Source organism: Branchiostoma belcheri, unplaced genomic scaffold (assembly GCF_001625305.1).
Source record: "Branchiostoma belcheri isolate BF01 breed outbred unplaced genomic scaffold, Haploidv18h27 scaffold269, whole genome shotgun sequence".
In the NCBI taxonomy this organism is placed as follows: Eukaryota; Metazoa; Chordata; class Leptocardii; order Amphioxiformes; family Branchiostomatidae; genus Branchiostoma; species Branchiostoma belcheri.
The window spans coordinates 114,170-136,646 of NW_017803875.1; the positions used below are offsets into that span (position 1 = coordinate 114,170).

Sequence of the window (22,477 nt, forward strand, 5' to 3'; positions counted from 1 at the left end):
CGATTGCACCACACGACCCCACAAAAAAAAGGCACTACAAAGTAGAAATGCTGACATTTGCTTTGGAGTATTTGGCCACTGTACCTTCATGTCAAATTGCATGTTATTTGGCCCCAAAATGAAGAAATTGAATGCATTTAATAAAATAGCAGGAGAAGAAGAAGGAGAAGAATAAAATTATATGTTTCACCATACATAGCGTTCACATAGTGTGGTGAAGCCATAATGATGTGGGAGTTATGCAATTTTTTGTCAAGACATAACATAAATATTCATTCCACTTTATCATCTCATCTATCCCATAGTCTTCATTATTTGACCATTAGAGCACCACAGATGATCTGACAACCAGTTTTTAGTGTCTCTGATATTATCCCCCCATGTATTTTCCACTGCCTATCCCTCTTTCTTTCTCCTTGTACTATTTCTTACATCATTCTTTATTTCATGCACAGTTCTTTGAAATTCATTGGTTTAGTGTTGGTATGTTTACATGTTTTTGGCGACGTCTCAGGGAGGAGCCTAATGGTACAGTATTGTGTGCAGTTTGCAAGAATTCTAGGAATGGTACAGGCATTTTGTCCACAGGAATGGAATGTCCACAGGCATGTCTCTGACCCACATCTATGCCCACATTCCTGGAAACCCTTGGGAAGACCTGTCTGCCCCGATGGCCCTACTTTCTGTGACCCCGGGGCTCGTTCACTATACACTCAGGGGAGGAGTGCACTTTATCTGTCTTCCTCAAAATCATGAAATGACGGCAGTGCCATGCAAACAATAACCCTAACATCAACCACCGTCGCCATGGCAATTTATGTTTTCATTGCCAGTCTTGTTGTATGTGTATGTGTATATACCAGACTGAGTGCAGCTCTGAATCTTATATCAAGAAATAATGATCATATTTCTTCAGGTGTGCATTCCTCCAATACTGAAGACTCTCCAGGTGCTTGGAGCCCATGCCCACCTCAGGGCTGTGTCTTTAAGACTCCTTACGTCACTCTGGGAACAACAGGTGTGTAACATATAGTCTTATATTACTTAGTAGTTAGATGTGACATGAGGCAGTCAGAGCAATCCAGCAAGTTTGGTCAACATTGCCTCTCTTGAGTTGATCATATGGATGAGATCTACACGATCCGATCTACACGCCATGAATTTTCATTTGAATGTGTTTAGTCGTTTGTTCAACCTTCATGATCACAATTTTTAGTAGATTGAAGACAACTTTTTTTCCAAAACTTATTTGGTTAAATGTATTTCTTGTGCAGGATCGCAGCTTTCCTCATCTGCAGAAGTTGCTCCTGTGTGAACTGCCTGCCAGTCATCCACCTGCTCAGGTCCTGGAGATGAACATGGCCAAGGCAGCTTCTGTCAGGGACATATGTAAACTGAGGTACAGAAGAAATAAATGATATGATTTCTTCCAGTTTTCTATGTGTGAAAACAGGAAAAAAAAACATTTTTAAAAATTGTAATTATACAATGTCATCTGATTCAGATTCTGTAAACCTGAGCTAGATCTATAGCAGCTGCTATTCTGGATATTTTTCCAATCTTAAAAATCAATGTTACAGTTACTGTAACTCTAAATGGTTTCTTGGTGTCTTACTAACTGTATTTCTCAATGGTTATTCTGCAGGGCACATCAACACGGTGCTGACTTGTTGCCTGTCCTGTCTAAGATCCTGAATGACTGTACCTCGGAGCTGGACGCTGTGCCGGCCAGTCTGGCACTGGACGGGCTCACGGCCCTGTGTCAGGCCGAGGTGGTGGACATCAGAACAGCCTGGTCAGTCCTGGCTTCCAAACTAGAGACAGACCAGAGGTGGGTTCCATGCATGTGGTGCCAATAAAGAAGAAGTCAAACCCAGTAAAACTAGTACCATGTATGTTGTAGAATATAGTATAATGCTAGACGCAGATATAGTCTCGCATACCACTGTATTTTCTTTCTTATGTTGTTTGTAACTGCAATTAGCCCTCGGGCATGTATTTGCAATAAACTTTCTTATATACAAAATAAATAAAATGTAATAGATTGGGTCTAATTAGGAACTCCAAGCAGATGCTCAGGGTTCCTACACTGCCTGTAACTGCCTGTAACTGATAGAGACATACATGTATCAATAGATGTTTAGTATGCAAATGAAGACCTAATTTACATAAATGATAAGAAAATACTGTAATCAGTAAAATAGTAACTTCATACAGCATTTTGGAACTTAAATAAAGTTGAACATTTTTTGACATGAATTGTGCAAATCAGGGCCTTATTTAGAAAATTTAGGAGGAAATGCTACTTTATTTGCTAAAATTTTTCTTCGCACTGATTTATCAAAATCCTTTCAATGGCTTTATCTGAAATTTGGCATGTCGACACATTACAATGTACTTTTTTCAGTAGGATATCAAATGCTTTTGTTAAATACATCACTGTGACAGTTACGTGTACCTGCTAAGCCTTCTTAATTTGGCATTTAAAGTTTCAGCAAGTTGTCACTTAGACATGTTTCCTAACTTTGCCCCATTTTTCCTAGACCCCTGGTCCTTAGTCACGTATGTGAGCTGTTTTCCCTTGTGCCTGCACTTGCCGTCAATACACCAGAGTATGAGGTGAGCCAGGTTTCAGTGTACTCCTATCTTTACTCCTTTCTTCATTTTTTTTGTCATTATGCATGCTAATACTGTGCTGTATTTGCAAATTTTGTCCTACCTTTTCATCTGTTTTAAGCTGTTTTAAGTTGAAAATGTAGTCATTAATTTAGAATAATTATTCTGGATAAATTCTCCATTAACAAATTTGCAGAACTTTCAGGAACAGGTGACTTTTCTCCTGTGGCAGCTGATCAAAAGCAAGGTAAATCAACTACAGAAAGTCTGACATTTTTGCGAGCAAATACAACATATTTCACTCCATCTCCCTCCCATAAAATTGGATTGTTCCAAACTGAGCACACCTCTGCAAATTTTAAAGTAGAATATTTTAAAATAACTCGTGCCCAAAGTAAACTGTTGCCATTAAGTCATCCCAGTCTGAAATGAAACCTTCCAAATTTCACCCCAACTAAAAAATATTCAAGATGGACTCTTCCAGCATTACCCGCATATAAAAGTACCAGTAAAAAACTGCCTTTTTCACAATCTCTCGTCCAAAATTGAATTTTACAAAAAAAAATTCCACCTACTCAAGAATAGACCCGATGTTATGATATAGACCTTCCCACACAAAATATAGCCTTTTCATATAATCTTTAATGATACCTGTGTGTAATGTACAATGATCATGTATCTAACAAGTTGCTGGTTCTTGAATCTGCAGAGCCCTGTAGTGGCTGGTGCTGCATTTGCTGCCTTGTCACAGTACAGCCCAGAGTGCTTCAAAGTGGCACACCTACCAGAACCAGTGAGTTAAAAAACTGCAATCTGCAACCGTATGAAATATGTTTGTAAGACAGTGCAGGATTGATTCTTCATGATAAACATATTAAGGCCACACCAATTTAATTTGTTGGTTCTCGGATTTTTTCAGCAAAAATATAAAGCAACAGGGCGAAAAAAAATAAAAATAAAAACAGGTCTAGGCATCCTATTATAGGCTTAAATGCTACAAAATGAGCCATGAAGTCAACACAAAAGGCTGGGTTAAAATTTAAACATTGAATTTTGAACTTAATCAAACCACTGCAATGATAGATGGCAAAACTGTAACAACTAGGAAGAAAAGGACTTTCCTCAACTGTTGGGGGGCAAAACATGAGCATTTTTCAGTTGATTCAGGACCAGAATCAATTTTTTTTTTTTTGCAAATCAGAAAAAAACGAAGAGGCGAATCCGAGAACCAACAAATTAAATTGGTGTGGCCTAATCTATGCTATTTATCTGTAGTTGAAGCTAACTTAAAGGCCACAGCAAGTAATTTTTATGGATGACATCAGCACGTGCATCAATTTTTGCCTGATTTTGAAAAGAAATTTTGTTGCCTTCTGAAGACAGTGGTCAACATGCTGAAAATGGGCAAAGATGTCTAAAGATCTGTTGCCATGCCAGAACGTGGATGGCAGATAACTATGAAGAGAGGAGACAAGAAAAGGCTCTGATTTAATGTTTTGTTTCTTACTTTGATGCAGTGATATGTGATGCTGGCCGTGTACATGTATATGTGATGTACCCACTGAATCAAAACCATTTGTAGAATGATTGAGTCAAAATTTTAAAATGTGGGAACCTTGTTTTTTCAGCCTGTCTTGTTTTTTTTTTTCACCTGCTCGCATTAGATTTGGAGTCTGCGGAGGATGTCATCCATAAAATTTACTTGCTGTGGCCTAAGTTTGTTTTATGACAATGCATCAGGTGCGTCCTGAGAGAAAAACACCAGAAAAAGGAGATGGGGAAGAGGAAGAGCAGGAGGAGGAGGAAATGATAATCCCAGGGTCATCTTACACTAAACTCATGATTATGGTGGACAGCATCAAAGTCTTGGAAAGTAAGGTTCTACTCCTTTTTTACAATTCATACAGTATCGTTCGTGCTAATAGTTACTAACCGTTACTAACGGGTTAGAATTTCGTTACTATAACTAGTTAGGTTTTCGTTACTATCGGGTTAGATTTTCGTTAGAAAATCGTTAGAAAATCGTCAGAAATTATTTCTAACTCGTTACTGTCTGCGTTAATGTGATAGGGTCGGATTTCATGTTTGTTTTGCGCGCCGACAAGACAATAGCAATTTGCCACCTCCTGCATGGGGCGGCTACTCATGCCATGTTGCCCGGGGTACCTACTGCAGAAAAAGTGTTGTTAGCATTGAATACCATGAATTCAAATTCAATGTTTTATCATCAGATTTATTAATCAGACTGAGGTATATTTTGTGATTATTTGAAGGAAATAATTGTCAACCTGCTCAACTATAATTTTATCTTCACAGATTTTGAAAAGTTCCTGAGTTCTCTGGTCCAGCATGAAATGGCCAACATGCCTAGAGGGGTGTACCACTCTGTCGGGCAGGGGCAGGCAGGTAGAGGTCCCCAGAACCGGGCAGTGGCAGGTATCCCAGCATTCATGCTGAGGCAGTATGAGAGGAACAAGCAGCCTGGAATGCAGCAGGTGCTAGCAGGTACACCTGTAACAAACGTTCTTTCTGTGTGGGTAGGATTTGGGCTAAAGTTACAATTACAGTAAACTGTTACGATTACAGTTACAGTTACAAATCCTTAGACTCTCACTCTAAGGAACTAGTTACTAGACTCTCACTCTAAGTAATGCCAAAGCCAGGTCGATGTATATTTGATTTGACTTCATTGACTAACTGCGGTATCAGATACAAAGCAATGCAACATATAATGGAACTACAGAATGATACAAAGTTATACAACGAAACAGTTACAGAGAAAAACACAATACTAAAAATAGGCAAAGACTGAGAACAGAAACCAGTTACCTGTACAGTCGAGTGTGTTGCAGGGAGAACTACTAGACTAAACTACTACTAACCTAAACCGGTGTACTGGAACGGAGCTTCCGAGAGGCGAAGAACTTAGTTCTAGGGCGCGTCCCGCTATTTTATGGTGCGCGTGGAAGGGCGGAGCGACATCTGCATGGCGGAGGCATGGTCAGGCTTTGGCCAATGACGCGTCTGGGTCACGTGCTCTCACCACGTGACCCCAGACCGTCTAACGCAGTGATTGGCCTGTTACACACCCCATGCACCTTAGTGCACCCAAATTTGGAGCTGCGCACCCAATTTTTTTCTGTGGGTGCACCAGTACTAGTGCACCTAATAGTAAATATTTTCTTAGGTTTTCCTATAAAGAATAAAAAAAAGATGTTAAATGTTTAAAGTTAAAACTTTATTTGTTCCAACACAAAAAAAAAATTTTCTCACCTAGAGCTTTCGACCAGTCACTCTGGTCTTCCTCAGTAGACTGACCCAGTGAAGCTTGTCACGTCTACTAGATACCTTTGACCCAGAGTGACTGGTCGAAAGCTCTAGGTGAGAGAATTTTTTGTGTTGGAACAAAAGTTTTAACTTTAAACATGTAACTACCAACACAGATGAACTCTCATGATAGATGTTAAACGTATTGTATACAGCGTATTCTTTCTTAATATCTAAGACAGTGTCAAAAAAATAATTAAATTATTGTTGCAGTACTTTTCTTTAGACTTTAGATATGAAAAATATTAGTTTTTGCTGACATTATACTTATTTCATTTTATATGGTGTACCCAAAATATTTTTTGTGCACCCAATTTTTTAGGCCTAAAAGGAATTTCGAGCACTGCGATAGATTTATATATAATTACCATACCATGATGTTGCTTGAAAGTTTTACAGTGCAGTGTGGGACCATGGAAGTTCATCTGTGTTCTTCAGATAATAATCTTAGTACGATGCTGAAATTTATTCCAACATAAGAGTACACTAAATTTTTCTCTGAAAATGGTTTCATCAGGTTGGTAGTGTGTAGGATATACATGTAGGGGTTTTCGTTTACACAACTGCACTTTTGTCATAAATCGCAAGGGGACACTACTACACACAGAAATGGCTGTTTTTTCCACCCCCAAATGAGAGGCTTTGTTTTCTGCCGATCGGACTGGACGTTGTTTTCCACCAACCCCTTGGGCATGAATTTGCAATAAAGTTTGTTATTAAATTGATCATTGTTTTGTTTCCCATCAGCTGGACTGCTGTGTTGCTATGACTACCCAGTTCAGGTGGATGGTAGCGGTGCTCCTGTCAGGAGACATGTGGTGACCAGGGGCAAAATGTATCAGAAGATGTTCCAGACACTTCTTAATGAGGTACAAGACTGTACACAGAGATTTTGTCTCAGGTTGCCCACTAGGCCAAAAGTGGGTGTCTCAAACCCTTATCATGTACACACGTACAAAATAATGGACTGGACTGTATGATTGTATACATGTAACATCTGTGTCCATAATATCACCAGGGTCCATAATATCGCCACCTTGAGAAACAGTGTGCTTAAAGATATTTTTACTGCAACATACCCTTAGGTATGTACATTTGATGTGTGAAGGAGTGCATACCAAAAGTATGTTGCAGTAAAAATATCTTTAACCACACTGTTTCTCAAGGTGGCGATATTATGGACCCTGGTGATATTATGGACACAGATTTTAGATCTTCAAAAAAAGTGACATGCCGCATGCCGCAATTTACTAGATAAAGGCATCACGGTGACCATACATGTAGTACTGCATGTTTCACTTGTTACATGATTATATCTGATTCATTATAGTAACAGAAAACTGTAACAGTTATCATAGCAAGCAGGTCATATCCGGTGTACAACAAACATACAAATTACAAGTCCTGAAGTTCTCAGGTTAGGGTAGAAATGTTTTTTTCTCAGGTTGCTCACTTGGCAGACTAAGCCAAAAGCTATGTTGCCCATCACGAAAAATAAGGGGTTTCAGAAGCCTTAACTTAGGCCACACCAATTTAATTTCTTGGTTTAACTTAATGGATTTTTCTAGAAAAATAATGGAGCGGGCGGGCGAAAAAAAATAAAAAATAAAAACAGGCCTAGGCATCCTATTATGGCCCAAAATGGTACGATACTTATTATAGGAACCATAAAGTCAACACACCTGGCTGGTTCAAAATTTAAACAATGAATTTTGAACTTTTAATGATACCACTGCATTGAAAGATGGAATAACTGTAACAACTAGGATGAAAAGGACTGTTTTCAACTGTTCAGGGCAAAATATGAGCATTTTGGAGTTGATTCTGAATTTTTATTTTTATTTGCAAATCAGAAAAAAATTAAGCGGGCGAATCCGTTAACCAAGAAATTAAATTGGTGTGGCCTTATCACAAAAAAGTAATATGCTACTAGTGTTATGTATGACTTTAGATGAATATTAGTAGGCATCACTTTATATACACGCACACATTATATATAATTAATAATAATAATAATGCTTCATTACATAACAGCAAACTGTATCATAGCAAACAGGTCATGTCCAGTGTACAACAAATATTCAATGCTCTCAGATATCACATACAGTTTTTGATGGTTGATGAAAGAGTCTTGCTGTTATTTCAGGTTCCCTTCCAGCATACCGAGTGGTCTCGTCTGTTGCCCCTTCCTCAGGCATGGTCTGCTTTCATGGACAGAGTCTACCATGCAGTTCTAAAGGTATTGAAGACTGACTTGAAGAGTAATGAGGCCATTTGTGCCGGCCAACGTGAATGGCACTCACTTTATACACGGGCACAATGTTTTACAATCATTGTAGATTTCCTGTGTATGTAGATGTCTGATCCAGCCTTTGGGTCAGATCGCTCGACAACCAAAGGTCAGAAGACAAGACAGAGAGTGATATGGAATACATTGTATTTTTTTATTTGTGTACAGTTGTGTATCCTGTTTCAGTCCTGAAAAAAAATTAGGGTCAGTAGGTTTAATTGGGAATTTAGGATTATCTTTTTTTTCTTTCTTTTCGTTTTTTAGGCTTTGGCGATCTCTAGTGAGCCAACTATATAGTTACTGTACAGTTTAATTGAAAGTAAAATTTGCATAAGGACACTCATGCATTTTCAGTGTCAATGTTGAAAAACTGATTGTACAAGGTTTCGTCACTCAGGTGTCAGAGCATGGAGCTCGAAAAGGTCCATTAAGCTCAAAAGATATGTCCCAGTTTTCTCAGGGCCAGTTGGGAAATAGGAAACACAACATACAATTTCTTTTCCTAGACCTAAAATAAAGTATCTTCAACCAATATTGTGATAAATAAATAATAATTGCTGATGTCCATGTCTGCTATCGATGTGCAGGGTCGAAGGGCAGAGCTGGAGATGCAGCAGAAACACCAAACTGACACAGAGGAGGAGATCAAGTACAAACAGGACGTTGCCTGGCTGTGGTGAGAACTGCCTCTCTCCTGTAGCTATTTTTTTGTGTGACTTTGCTAAGAAGTTTGTCTTTTTTTTTTTACAAGTTGAAGATAAATCAGAATATTATGGAGATGTACATTCATGTAGTTTATGACTCGTTTTATGTAAAACTATCTTTCACTGTTCCTCAGGGTCAGGGATAAGCTTGTTGACATCATAAAGACAGCATCAGTGTAAGTCAACATCACGTCTTCCAATTTGCACACATTTAATATGCACCTTTCATAATTTTATAACCTTCAAACTGACCTGTAAATCTTAGTGCCTATTATGTGCATTGCATTGCTCTGTAATCTAGGCCACGCCAAACTTTTTTCTGATTAGGCCACGTAATTTTATGGATAACATCAGTTCATACTCGCATTTGCAAAATTTCGCAGTCTGAGAAAAATGAAAATGTTCACGGAACTATATTTTCATGGTGGGGACAGGTACAGAGAAATGATGAATTTGCGGTACACATTCTGAAGTGACCACGAAGTCACCTCATTTGCATGTTCGTGAGATTTAAATGGTACCCTTACCCACAGAGGCACACCTACTGCTCAGGCCAACTCAGTGCTAGCTGTGGCAGGACTGGCCGGCACAGTGATGAGGTACATGGCCAGTCTAGGTGCAGAGGCAACCCGGATCCAACAGGAGGCGTCAGAGCACAACAGCTGCTCCCACTGGCTGGGCATGCTCACTGATCTTCTGATGTGTGTGGCTGATTCAAAGTACAAGCCGAAGGGACGGACACTGGGCCTTTTCCAGCAGGTACCGTAGGGTTCTGAAAATCTAGTCTACAGACTAGCGATGCATACCGGTTCACTGGACTTGGATCCGGACTTGTAAGAGTGTTTAGGTTCAAGTCCAAAAAAACTTAAAAGTCAAGAACCGAGTCCGGACTTATTTAATACCATAAAAGACCATTTCACATAGTATTACGGTAACCCCTTTTCTTTCCAAACCACCTAAAACCTTCCGTATATTGTAAAATCTTTGCTGCAAAATGAAGAAAACATTGCCATCGGGCATCGTCAAATACCGGCCTCCATGTTTAATGTGGCCAAAGTTTCACCCAGACAACATTGCAAGGTTGCCAACATGCAATTTTGTATATGCCATGGGTTTAGGTCCAAACTTACAAGTCCGGAACTGAACCTAAACCTCTGGACTTGAATCCGGACTTGAACCTAAAATTGGGTTAAGGTATGCATCACTACTACAGACTTGAGAAATACACTCAGTCAACAAAATGATGAAAAAAGGACAGCCAAAACAAGTAACATCTTAAAATTTGACTAAAGTCTTGTAAAATGTAGATTTCTCCTTATTGTATAACATGGCTGAAAATAAGGGCTGCCTAGATGGATGGACTAAACAAATATTACTGACAGTCTATGAATCATACATAGGAAATTACATGCATTACTTTTGTAGAACGCCATTTTCTGACAACTGAGTCACATCTTTTTTTGTCATTATCTCATTTTAAAATGTAGGTTCTGAAACTTATGCAAAATGTAATCCAAAAGTAAAATTTTGAATTTGTTTGTTTTGCAGAAGTCCCGGGGTGGAGCCCCGTCATGTAGCATGTTAGCCCGTTCTTGCTGTAGCCTGTAAAATTTTAATTTGTTTGTTTGTTTGTTTTGCAGAAGTCCCGAGGTGGAGCCCCGTCATGTAGCATGTTAGCCCGTGCCTGCTGTAGCCTGTAAAATTTTAATTTGTTTGTTTGTTTGTTTGTTTGTTTGTTTGTTTGTTTGTTTTGCAGAAGTCCCGAGGTGGAGCCCCGTCATGTAGCATGTTAGCCCGTGCCTGCTGTAGCCTGGCCTTCTCCCAGCTTATCCCTGTTCTTGTCACCAACAACGTGGAGCGTATCCACCACATGATCCGCATCCTGGTCTCCGGGCTGCCGGGGAAACCGCAGGCGGACGAATCCTCCACCGTGGTGTTCTGTCAGGGGCTGGGGCTGGGGATGGTGCTGGCCAGGCTGTATGAGGAACACTTCAGCGATGTCACCGGTAGGGAGGGAGCCATGCTGCTGATGAAGACACTGGACCAGCTAGAGAATGTGTGCTTCAACACAGGCCTAGAAAATAGGTGGGCACATATTTTGTTTATTTTGTATCAACAACAACATAACTCACAGCCTTGACATACAGGGCTGAATTCCAATGTTTGTTTACCACAATAAATTATGGTAGGGTCGTCAATACAAATTACAATGATTATCATGTCTGAATCTACATATTAATCACTTTTAATTAGTTCAATGAGTTTACTATTTACAATAATACTTAGTTTATATCACTCAATGTCATTTATATCATATTGTCATTTATGGCATAGATGGACTACATTTAATGTTTGATACAGGTGTTTCGGCCCATGTGATAACTAGTCATATCACACAGGGTTTTAACAGGTATCACACAAGCTTGCATATGATCCTGGACCATAGAATAGAATAAAATGTACACGGTGACATATATTATGTAATTCATGAAATCTGGTGTATGAATAGGAAAATTTCACCATGCAGACTATTGCTGTCTGCTACAACAGTAAAGTTACACTTTTTTATCGAGTACAATTAAACCAAAAAATCATCCAAAGAAAAATGTGCACCTATCATCATGTTTCTTAGATTTATATCAGATTTTGTTTCTATAAGGCCACACCATTTTAATTTCTTGGTTAACGGATTTTTTATAGAAAAATAATGGAGTGGGCGGGCGAAAAAATAAAAAAATAAAAACAGGCCTAGGCATCCTATTATGGTCCAAAATGGTACGATAGGAGCCATGAAGTCAACACACCAGGCTGGTTCAAAATTTAAACTGTGAATTTTGAACTTTTAATGATACCATCGCATTGAAAGATCGAATAACTGTAAAGGATAAAAAGGACTGTTTTCAACTGTTCAGGGCAAAATATGAGCATTTTGCAGTTGATTCTGAATTTTTTATTTGCAATCAGAAAAAAATGAAGCGGGCGAATCCATTAACCAAGAAATTAAATTGGTGTGGCCTAAGGCACTCATTCTCCAACTTCAGATTACTTTTGATGTCTACAGTTAGCTATTGAATTTTGATTTAATGTACATTGTCATCAGGTTTTAACTGCAATTAAAGAATAAGACTCACTATGATCTTACTTCTGAATCAAATTCTTATTTGTTCCAGCTCTGGCTGTGTGCTAGGTTTGGGTATAGTTCTGTCAGCCCTGTCAGGACAGAGTGCCACAGAGAGTAGAGTCCACACCACGGCTACCATAGAGAAGATGTTCTCCCTGCTGGACACTGTGGACAATCGGGACTTGAAGGAGGTAACATCAAGTTCCTGAGTAAGGAGAGTCTTTTTACACAACCAAGTCTTTTATTCAGCCGACGTTTCGGTGACCGTCTGTCACCTTCCTCAGGGCAATTCTGACTGGTTCACGTTGCACTGCGACACGTGTCACATGTTTAGGAAGTCAACGCATCTGTAGATATAATTCCCTGTAATCTAATCACGCATATGCGTACTAGATATTTAACTATAATTGTACATTTTGAGAATGCATCATTCTATAGCAGCGACACTTGTGCTGCAGTGCAATGTGAACCAGTCAGAATTGCACCCCAAAGGTCGTGGGTTCAAACCCCACCTTGTCACCAATTTTGCGCCCTTGGGAAAGGCACTTTACACGACTTTCCTCACTTCACTCAGGTGGAAATGAGTAGTCACTACCTAGCTTCGGCTAGGGACGTCCCTCGGATAGGACGTTAAATGGAGGTCCCGTGTTTGGGGAGAGCCACACCCCACGCACCTTTCGAAAAAGAGTAGGGGCATGCCCCGGTGTGCGATGGTACAAACACTACTGTATGGAGTTGGTGAATCAGATTCACTTCAAATCACCCGAATGGAGGCCTGGCGAACCTCTGTTCCGTATCAGCCACATGGTGATTACATCATCACCCGGACGGAGGCGTGGCAAACCCCGTCTTGTATTAAGCTAACAAAAGGGTATGTCACCTCGTAAGGGGCGGTATAACCCCGACCAATACGGTCGACCGATGATGATGATGATGATGATGATGTAACAGTGTAATATGTTGTTTTAGGTCCTTCCTGTGGCTGTTTCTCTATCTGCTGTGTCAGCGTTCAGCTCCAATGTGCTGTCAGCTGAGGAGGCGGACTCTCTCAAGACAAAGCTGGTCACTATGTACAAAGCACATCCACAGGTTCATATCTTGTTTACCTGTTAGAGTAACAACTTTTTAATTAAGATGTGTCATTTGAAAACAAAAATAAGCTATAAAAGCTATGATCTTTCTGTCAAGATTTAGTACGTAATAAAGTTTTATTGCAACAAATTCATGCCCGAGGGCTAATTGCATTAACAGAAGAAATATTTGGTATAAAAACAGATAATTAGTACACACAGAACTACTGATAACTACTAAGAAACTACTGGTAAAAACTACTGGGTTTGACTTCTTTTTTGAATCAGAGTAAGACAAAGGATCCCACTTTTTCTGTAATTTGTGGGTTTTCGGATGTTAAGAGGAGAGTACTTTTCATTTGTATACAATGTATGTGTGAAAGTTTGGGTAGAATTTGGAGGCTATGTCGAAGAGTTCGTTTCGTTCATTGCTATAGAGTCTGAGGGTACAATTTGAGATAAAATGCTTTTCGTCTTCCACCGTATTCAACGTACAATGTTTGCAAATTCGTTCATACACTTGGAGCTTCTTACATGTACACAATGTATATCGCCCTCTCTCAATTTCGAGGGGTGTGCACTAATATAATATACTATACAATGCAAATGAATGAGGAAACAACATGGTGCATTATTTTGGCAATTGTCTTATTTTGGTCAAAATGTCTGTTGTTGGTATTATTATCATTTATTATAAATTGTTAATCATTTTGTTTGGTTTTTTGAAATAATGTTATTACCATTACCATAATTATTATTTATTGTATTCTAGCTGTTTTATTTAATGTATGAAGTACATGTAGGGCCCCACTGTAAACCAGTCAAGCTGGGCAACCCTGCATAAAAATGATGGAAAATAAGAATGAAAGTTTGTTTGTGATATGCTGGGTAATATGTTTTGTTCCAGTCCAGCCCTGTTGCCCAGGCCCTGGGCATGTTGTGCCACGGACTGTCCAGCTCTGGACATGTGCAGGCTGCTGACCTCTCCAGTCAGCTACATGGAACCTGGACAGGCATCCTCAGGGCAAAGGTCAGTGGAATTCAGCAGGAAAGTTCATCTGAGTTGGTAAATTACACTATGAAAAATTTAAACTGTTCTCCAACTCATAAATTTAACTGACCCGAATTTTCGACTGAATCACTGACAGTCTTCCTTAGCTATCTGACCCAAGTGCTGTGGACACATGATTTTTCCCACGTGTGACGTCAGCAAAGGGTCAAAGGTTGTCTGAAGTCGATATCGCCCCCCGTCCCGGTTGAGCGATGGTAGAAGTGCCCTGATGTATATGGCCTCTTTTATGCCTCTCTTAAAGTAATCCTTTGACCCTTTGCTGACGTCACACGTGGGAAAAATCAATGTCCACAGCATTTGGGTCAGATAGCTGAGAAAGACTGTCAGTGATTCAGTCAAAAATTCCGGTGAGTCAAATTTATGAGTTGGAGAACAGTTTAAATTTTTCATAATGTGAGTGGAATTCAGTAAGGCCACACTAAGTTCGTAGATGAAATCCGCACGCACATTGATTTTCACCTGTTTGCAAAAAAAAAAAAATCTCCGACAAGGCTGAAGCCTGGGTGCCATCCTCCATAGTCCATGTTAGCTACCAGCAATAAGGAGCCGTTAGTAACTACGGAGGATGGTACCCAGGCTACTGATGCTCCACAGAACTCTAGAACTCATTATCAGTATGGTACGTTACCACAAATTTGCACTACCACCTTTGCGTTGACCTGTGGTTTAGCACCATTTTTTTTTTTTTTGCTGGACTTTTTTTGATTGCCCACTTACATTTAGTTTTGGGGTCTTCAGAGGATGTCATCCATAAAATTAAGTCAGTGCGACCTAAAATCGGTTTGGGAAAAAAAATCTTGAAGGAGAGAGTGGAAAAAGGCAAGATATATCTTTTTTTTTCCTGATCATTAGTACCAGACGAGTTTTTTTCTTCAAACTACTGTTTTTACATCAAGCAGTATTAACATTATATGCATGTATTACTTTAAAAAATGCATCCAATAGTTAATTGACATCAAATGTTTAGTTTAAGTTAAACATAAACTGCACATTCAAGTACATGTATTTGATGCCAATTAACTGTTGGATGCATTTTTAAGGGTGCATAATGTCCATTTTAAAAAACTGAAAATGAAGATAACTTTGATATGACATTGTATTTACTTCATTCAACAAAAAACAACATTGATAGTGGATAAATCTGCCTGAAGTAGATAAGCATGAACATTGAACACTGTAAGTAATTTTCTGTTTTAATATGATCCAATCCTTCAGAGTTCCCCCACGCTGCTGCAGTTAGCCTCCCTAACAGGACTGGTGTCCCTCTCAGGAACAGAGGCTGCACTCATCCAGGTAAAACTTTCCGTACTCATAATTACCTCCATGAAATGTCATGGAAATTATATTTTCAGTTGCGTTTGTCTGTCGTTCTGTCTCTCTGTCATTCTGTCTGTCTGTTGGTCAATAAGATAACTCAAGAACAGCTGGATGGATTGGTTTCAGACATAATGCATTGGTAGGGTGTAATGAAAACTGGAAGAAATGATTAGATTTCCATTCAATTTGGTTACTGCAGTGCAACTTCTGGTTTTGATACAAATGTATCTTGTGATCTGGCCATGCTAGGGTCTTGAATTTTGGATGGTAGATAGCTCTTGTGTTTGGGTCATCAACATGCTGCCCCTTGGGCCTCAAAAAGGCTATCATAATGGGACTACCTTTACCTATTACCTTTACCAACTTAGTTACTGTGGTTGTTATAATAAGGCTTTCAGTGATATGTGATAACCATGTGAGCTCTCATTATCTACCTGAATTATATTCTTCGCCAAATCGTATTGTTCAATATTTCCTTCGTTTGTAATATTACCATTTAATTTTGTTGTGTTTACTTACTGTTATTTTTCATATGTTCTCTATTTACCCTTATTTTTATTATCATTATTATTATGCTTTTAATTGAAATTGGGGAGGACTAGAATAAGCCCTAAGGCTTTTTTTGTCCCTCACATCCATTTCCTTTAGGTTTATTATAATTCTATATTCTGTTTCGTTTGATTAGTATATTCACTTATACAGTATTGTTTTTGTTTTATGTATGTACAAATAATAATAAACAAAATAAATAAATAACAGATGACAGAGGAGGTGGTAGAGTCATCAGAAGTGCAGCTGCAGCTGAACGACACGGTGAAGCTGCTGAACCAGCTGGTCCAACACTGCCCCAACGTGGGCGTGCAGAGTAACACTGCCTGGATGTTAGGGTACCTGTACATGGCCGCTACCTCCATGGCACACAGCAGGTCCAGTGGTGAGTCTGCCATACTGGAAACATCAGATTCTGCAATCTAGCATGAAAGTTCATCTGTGTTGGTGCAAGTCATTATGAAATAAAGACTAAAGCTTTAACTTCCAACACTTAGATTACAGAATTGGGACTTATCCAAATTTTTGGTTGACTCCATCAACATAAGAGCTCACAGACCAACCCTGAACAGAGACGGGGGGCGACACAAGTTATCTGGCACGTATGACCCGCTACTACGGTCACGTGTCTCTAACGTCACATTCCAAGAGTAGACGGGTCCATTCCGTGAACAAGGTTGATGGAGTCAACCTAAGTGTTGGAAGTTAAAGCTTAGTCTTTATTTCATAAAGATTCTGCAACGTTTTTGTCTTTCAGCACAGCTGTAGATACAAATTTGATACATTGTACTGTAAATCATTTTTAATTGATTTACAGTACAATTTTTAATCAGTATTTTTTTTTTAATTTTGCTTCAGTGTATAAAATTAAATATTTTGCAATTTCTCTGTCACTTCTTTACCGCAAGCTTTTCATTTCTGACTAACAAAGGAAAATAAAAATCTATTGCTGGTATCTTTCCAGTCCCCTCCAACTATGGCTACCTACCAGAGACCAGTGTCCTGAGACCTACAGTAGACTTCATTATTGAAGCAGGAAGAAGAGGTATATAGGATATGAAAGTTTATTTTAGGCCACACCAATTTAATTTCTCGGTTAACGGATTTGCCCGCTTCATTTTTTTCTGATTTGCAAATAAAAATAAAATTCAGGATCAACTGCAAAATGCTAATATTTTGCCCTGAACAGTTGTAAACAGTCCTTTTCTTCCTAGTTGTTACAGTTATTTCATCTTTCAATGCAACCATGGTATCATTAAAAGTTCAAAATTTATTGTTTAAATTTTGAACCAGCCTGATGTGTTGACTTCATGGCTCTTATCGTACCATTTTGGGCCATAATAGGATGCCTAGGCCTGTTTTTATTTTCTTTTTTTCGCCCGCCTGTGCCATTATTTTTCTAGAAAAATCCGTTAACCAAGAAATTAAATTGGTGTGGCCTAACAATTATTTGAATTCAAGATTGGAGGCAATGCTGACAAATTAGATAGAAAATTCTAACATAAATCAATCAATATTTAATATGACCTTTAATTAGGATGGAAATAAAATGTAATAAATATGTTTAAATTAATATATTGTGTACATTGTATAGATCTGAATGTAGAATTGGCAGTATTTCATTTTGCTTCCTATTTCTCTTAAATTACATATTATACACCCATCATGTGCGATATTGCTTGTTACGAGAGCTATATTTTACTCTCTCAGCCTCCAGTTTAATTCCGGACAACCTCCCATATCTCAGCAACCTTAAACTTAGATGGGCTAATATCGCAAACCATCGGTAAAAATGATGTTAGAAATACAGTGCACACAGTGACTAGTATATTGTATTTTTGTCTGTCCACCTTGCGTCCTCCTCTTGTTACCTAAACATGAGACAAAGGATTGTCCTAGGTTTTTAGCTATGTATTTAATATGTCATTCATCTTGTATGGAATAAAGATGATTTTAACCCCCTAGCAGCTATTTGCGACCCCCTGGGGGTTTGTCCAATTATGCATAATTATGCATAATTGTGCATAAATGTGCATAATTATGCATAATGCTTTGAGGGGTAATGCATAATTATGCATAATGCTCAAGGGTTATTTTATGCATAATTGGACAAACCCCCAGGGGGTCGCAAATAGCTGCTACATATTTCTTACATCATTTTTACCGATCGTTTGCGATATTAGCCCATCTGGGTTTAAGGTTGCTGAGATATGGGAGGTTGTCCGGAATTAAACTGGAAGTCCGGAATTAAACTGGAGGCTGTTTCTCATATCCCCCCAGGTCCAGAAGCTATCCCCCCTCCTTATGTGAAGACATCACTTGAGGCTCTGTTGTCAGCTACTGCTCGAACCTTCCCACCTGTCAACTGGGCAGCTATCCTGGCACCCCTCATGAGACTCTCATTTGGTATGTCCCACAGTGACTTCAATTGTTTTGTTTCTGATGGGGTCTTAATCATTAAATATGCCTTCAAAAGCAAATAAAAACTGATAACTAACTTAAGAGGTACATTCTTTGATAAGGATACAGCCTTATGGAAAAGTCGGACACTTCTTTTGGATTTCTAAATGTTGGATATTTCATTTTTTTCATACCTGATCATGAGCCATGATATTTAATATGAGCATTCCAGACTACTAGTATGTGATAACTTGGGTTATGATACGCTTTACACTGTGTTGTATTCTATTATGTCATTGAGATTGTACAAGTCATGTATTTCTTACATGATGGTTGATATATATATATAGCACTTGTATGTAATGTTAAAAAGATATTTCAACATTTTAAAGGTCATAAAATATCCCGTCCTGAATGTTCTACCTTTATGATAGACTTGCAGATTTAATGTGGTGTATTCATTTTTATTTTCATGTTGTGGATGTTGAATAGTATAATGAATACACACAGGGACAGACATCAAGATACAGTGTCTGAAGCTTGTGGTGTCCCAGGCTTCAGCTTCACCCAGTGCAGCGCTGCTCCTGGCCTCATGGGTCTCACAACCTTTGTTTGATAGCCTGGAGGTCAGTAGAATCTGATGTATTTTGTCTTAAGCCATGTTTATTTGATCATATGGATGACATCCATGCATGCACAAGTTTTTGTCCGTTTTCAAAAAAAAAAAAACTTTTCCACCTGCAAATTGTATAAAACTGCAAAAGGAGCAAATATGTGCCATGAATTGGAAAAAAAAATTGGAAAACGATACTTTGTCGTAGATTGCCAAAATCAAAAAAGAAGAAAATGTGAAGAAATGAAAATGAAGAGAGAGTCTATTATTCACCATACAGCATGTGTGTAATCATTTGTGTTTAACCTTCATGACCACATAGATTTTACATTTGTATAATGAAGGCAATTTTATTCGCCAAGGTTTTTTTTTATTCGCACGCTCGCATCAGTTTTGGGGTTCTCAGTAATATTGAAATCAAAATGGTCTAACTTGCAGAAGAAAAATTACTATTCTTTCTGCTTCCATGATCCATTTTTGTCCTTTTGAATGAAAGCTTGTAACATAGATGACCCAAAATTTTGATTCTACCAAGTTCATAAAAAAAATAAGTAAAAGGGTTTAAATATGATTCTTTATTGACACAACAAGTACAGAGACTTTTGTATGGTCTTCTACAACTTAACTAAAGATCTAACAAAGCTAAATACATGACTGTGTGGATAACGTTATCTTACGTACATTATGTATGATGTAACAATAAAAGTTAACTATTCTCTAACATGTGGTCTCTAAGATCGAAACATTCTTTAATGTATTTTCCTATTTGAACACTGTATTGGTTATCTCCCCTGAGAATGTAGTTGCATTTATCTATAGGATCTAACGTATTGAAATCAATTGAACAAGCACTGCGAGGTGTTTAATTATATATCAATATGTAGCTAGTACTTATTATTGCCCAAACAGGTGAAGTGCCAGTCCACACTCTACTCTTCACTTCCTACCATCATGAAGAGCCTGACTGCTGCTAAATTCAAGGCCTTTTTGGAAGACTGTGCCTTCCAGTCATTTGTAATGGAGGAACCAGACCCAAGCCTGCACCTGTCGGTGACCAATGGCCTTCTGGCTGCATTAAAAGTGCCAGACCCACCACAAATGGCAACCCAGCTGTTGTACCACACAGTAGAGAAGGTGTGCAGAGAGATAGGCTTCAGAAGTGCGACCCTTCAGGTGCTGTCCAGCCTTGGCGAGTGCCTTGCTGAACTCCCAGAGGAGCTGGCAGACAACATCACCCAACCACATGGACAGGTAGGTTGGCTCATCTCAGAGGTTCCCCATCTGTAGCTTACAGATATTTATTTACCTTACCCACTTAGGCCACACCAATTTAATTTCTTGGTTAGCGGATTCGCCCGCTTCATTTTTTTCTGATTTGCAAATAAAAATAAAAAATCAGAATCAACTGTAAAATGCTCATATTTTGCCCTGAACAGTTGAAAACAGTCCTTTTCATCTTAGTTGTTACAGTTATTCCATCTTTCAATGCAATGGTATAATTAAAATCGATTGATGTTTGAATTTTGAACCAGCCTGGTGTGTTAACTTCATGGCTCCTATCGTACCATTTTGGGCCATAATAGGATGCCTAGGCACGCCCGCTCCATTATATTTATAGAAAAGTCTGTTAACCAAGAAATTAAATTGGTGTGGCCTTACGTTAAAATGTACAGTACATGTACATGTACACCTTCTATACATAATATTACGGTTACAGTTACAGGACACATCCAGTAAAAAGGGCTTAATAATACAAATCCAGTGTTGTGTATTTTGGGAGCATATAAACACCATGATTATAATGATTTAGGGTTGAGTGAGCATTTGTCACCAACCCCATGTGCACTCTTGAAGGCTTCAAGTGCAATTTCCGGGCAGCAAAACTGGATTTTCAAAGTCAATTTTCTGATGATTCTTAACTGAATCAATCCTATCCCATATTAAATTTCCTATCTTTGAGGCAAAAATGCTGACAATGAAAACAGTTGGCTTGTCTTGTATGATAGGCTGGTTCTTGGGCAGTAATCAAGAAATAAAGAGGAGCCTCATGTAGCTTGTTTTTGAGGCTATTTCAAACACTATGAAATGATGGCGAACAATCATACATGTACATGTATGCTAAGTAGTAAGAAATGGCAGTAAATGTCGATATCAGACAGATTTCCTCATCCAGCATATTTTCTTGTTTTGCCGCCCTGAAATTGCATTGGATACCTTTAAAAGAGTAGATACTGTAACAAGTAGTAATTTCTGCACCCTACATACAGTAATCACAAGGTACAGCCACTGTGGTTAGTACACAATGATTAGGCCACACCAATTTAATTTCTTGGTTAACGGATTCGCCTGCTTCATTTTTTTCTGATTTGCAATAAAAATAAAAATTCAGAATCAACTGCAAAATGCTCATATTTGCCCTGAACAGTTGAAAACAGTCCTTTTCATCCTATAGTTGTTACAGTTATTCCATCTTTCAATGCAATGGTATCATTAAAAGTTCAAAATTCATTGTTTAAATTTGAACCAGCCTGGTGTGTTGACTTTATGGCTCCTATCGTTCCATTTTGGGCCATAGTAGGTTGCCTAGGCCTGTTTTTATGGGTTCACCACACCACGAAGTGGTGGTGAACCCATATTGCTTTTTCTGATGTTTCTTCTTCTCCTCCTTCTCCTGCCATTTTTTAAATGGATTCAGCTTCTTCATTTTAGGGCCTAAGGTCCTGAAATTTGGTATGGAGGTACAGTGGGCAAATACCCCTAGGCGTTTTTTAAATTTTTGTGATACAGGCTTTTAGAATGGTTTTATTTGAGTTTTTTGGGCTGTGTTATAGCAAATGTATTACTGTGTTAGTGTGCCGTGTTTACCACGTCTGGGCATGAGTCATCACAATGGAATGCAGGGCATCAACCAATAGGCATGCAGCTTTCCTCTATACTTCTTGCTGATTGGCTGTTGGGATTTAACTTGATTAACACCTGCACAGAGCATTTCCACCTGCACAGAGCATTTCTTGCTGATTGGCTGTTGGGATTTAACTTGATTAACACCTGCACAGAGCATTTCCATACTGACAGTATGTCTTTATTCAAGTGTTTTGGTAGGTATTTCAAGCTTTTCTGCTCCAGCATTGGAATATGCGGGGCATGTAACGTTTTTTTTTTTTTTTTGAAAATCAACAGTTTGCATTATGCAATTAAAAATCCTAACCAATAAAGTAGGGAATAGCTATCCAACTGTTGTTTTAGTTGTATGTTACTTCATATTATAGTTATATCAATGTAAATCATTGTTTTCCCTTGTGTTTCTCATTCTTTCCCTGCCATGTGGTAAAATGTGGTGAACCCATCGCTGTATTTGCTCCAAAGCAAATATTGGCCTTTCTAGTTTGTTTTTTTTC

At 38.6% G+C, this 22,477-nt stretch overlaps 1 protein-coding gene across 1 annotated transcript in view; it reads left to right on the forward strand.

Annotated features, from left to right (window-relative positions):
• LOC109472111 (focadhesin-like) overlaps positions 1 to 22,477 on the forward strand; it is a 50,986-nt gene that overhangs the window by 21,354 nt on the left and 7,155 nt on the right. The window contains exons 12-34 of the mRNA XM_019771687.1: positions 917 to 1,018; positions 1,275 to 1,399; positions 1,646 to 1,831; positions 2,544 to 2,619; positions 2,813 to 2,863; positions 3,326 to 3,409; positions 4,357 to 4,489; positions 4,933 to 5,121; positions 6,691 to 6,812; positions 8,090 to 8,182; positions 8,821 to 8,909; positions 9,072 to 9,113; positions 9,471 to 9,696; positions 10,694 to 11,022; positions 12,108 to 12,249; positions 13,028 to 13,147; positions 14,036 to 14,158; positions 15,410 to 15,493; positions 16,277 to 16,451; positions 17,031 to 17,111; positions 18,347 to 18,472; positions 18,977 to 19,092; positions 19,989 to 20,330. Coding sequence (XP_019627246.1) covers positions 917 to 1,018; positions 1,275 to 1,399; positions 1,646 to 1,831; positions 2,544 to 2,619; positions 2,813 to 2,863; positions 3,326 to 3,409; positions 4,357 to 4,489; positions 4,933 to 5,121; positions 6,691 to 6,812; positions 8,090 to 8,182; positions 8,821 to 8,909; positions 9,072 to 9,113; positions 9,471 to 9,696; positions 10,694 to 11,022; positions 12,108 to 12,249; positions 13,028 to 13,147; positions 14,036 to 14,158; positions 15,410 to 15,493; positions 16,277 to 16,451; positions 17,031 to 17,111; positions 18,347 to 18,472; positions 18,977 to 19,092; positions 19,989 to 20,330 — 3,156 coding nt within the window. The remainder of the gene's footprint in view (positions 1 to 916; positions 1,019 to 1,274; positions 1,400 to 1,645; positions 1,832 to 2,543; positions 2,620 to 2,812; positions 2,864 to 3,325; positions 3,410 to 4,356; positions 4,490 to 4,932; positions 5,122 to 6,690; positions 6,813 to 8,089; positions 8,183 to 8,820; positions 8,910 to 9,071; positions 9,114 to 9,470; positions 9,697 to 10,693; positions 11,023 to 12,107; positions 12,250 to 13,027; positions 13,148 to 14,035; positions 14,159 to 15,409; positions 15,494 to 16,276; positions 16,452 to 17,030; positions 17,112 to 18,346; positions 18,473 to 18,976; positions 19,093 to 19,988; positions 20,331 to 22,477) is intronic.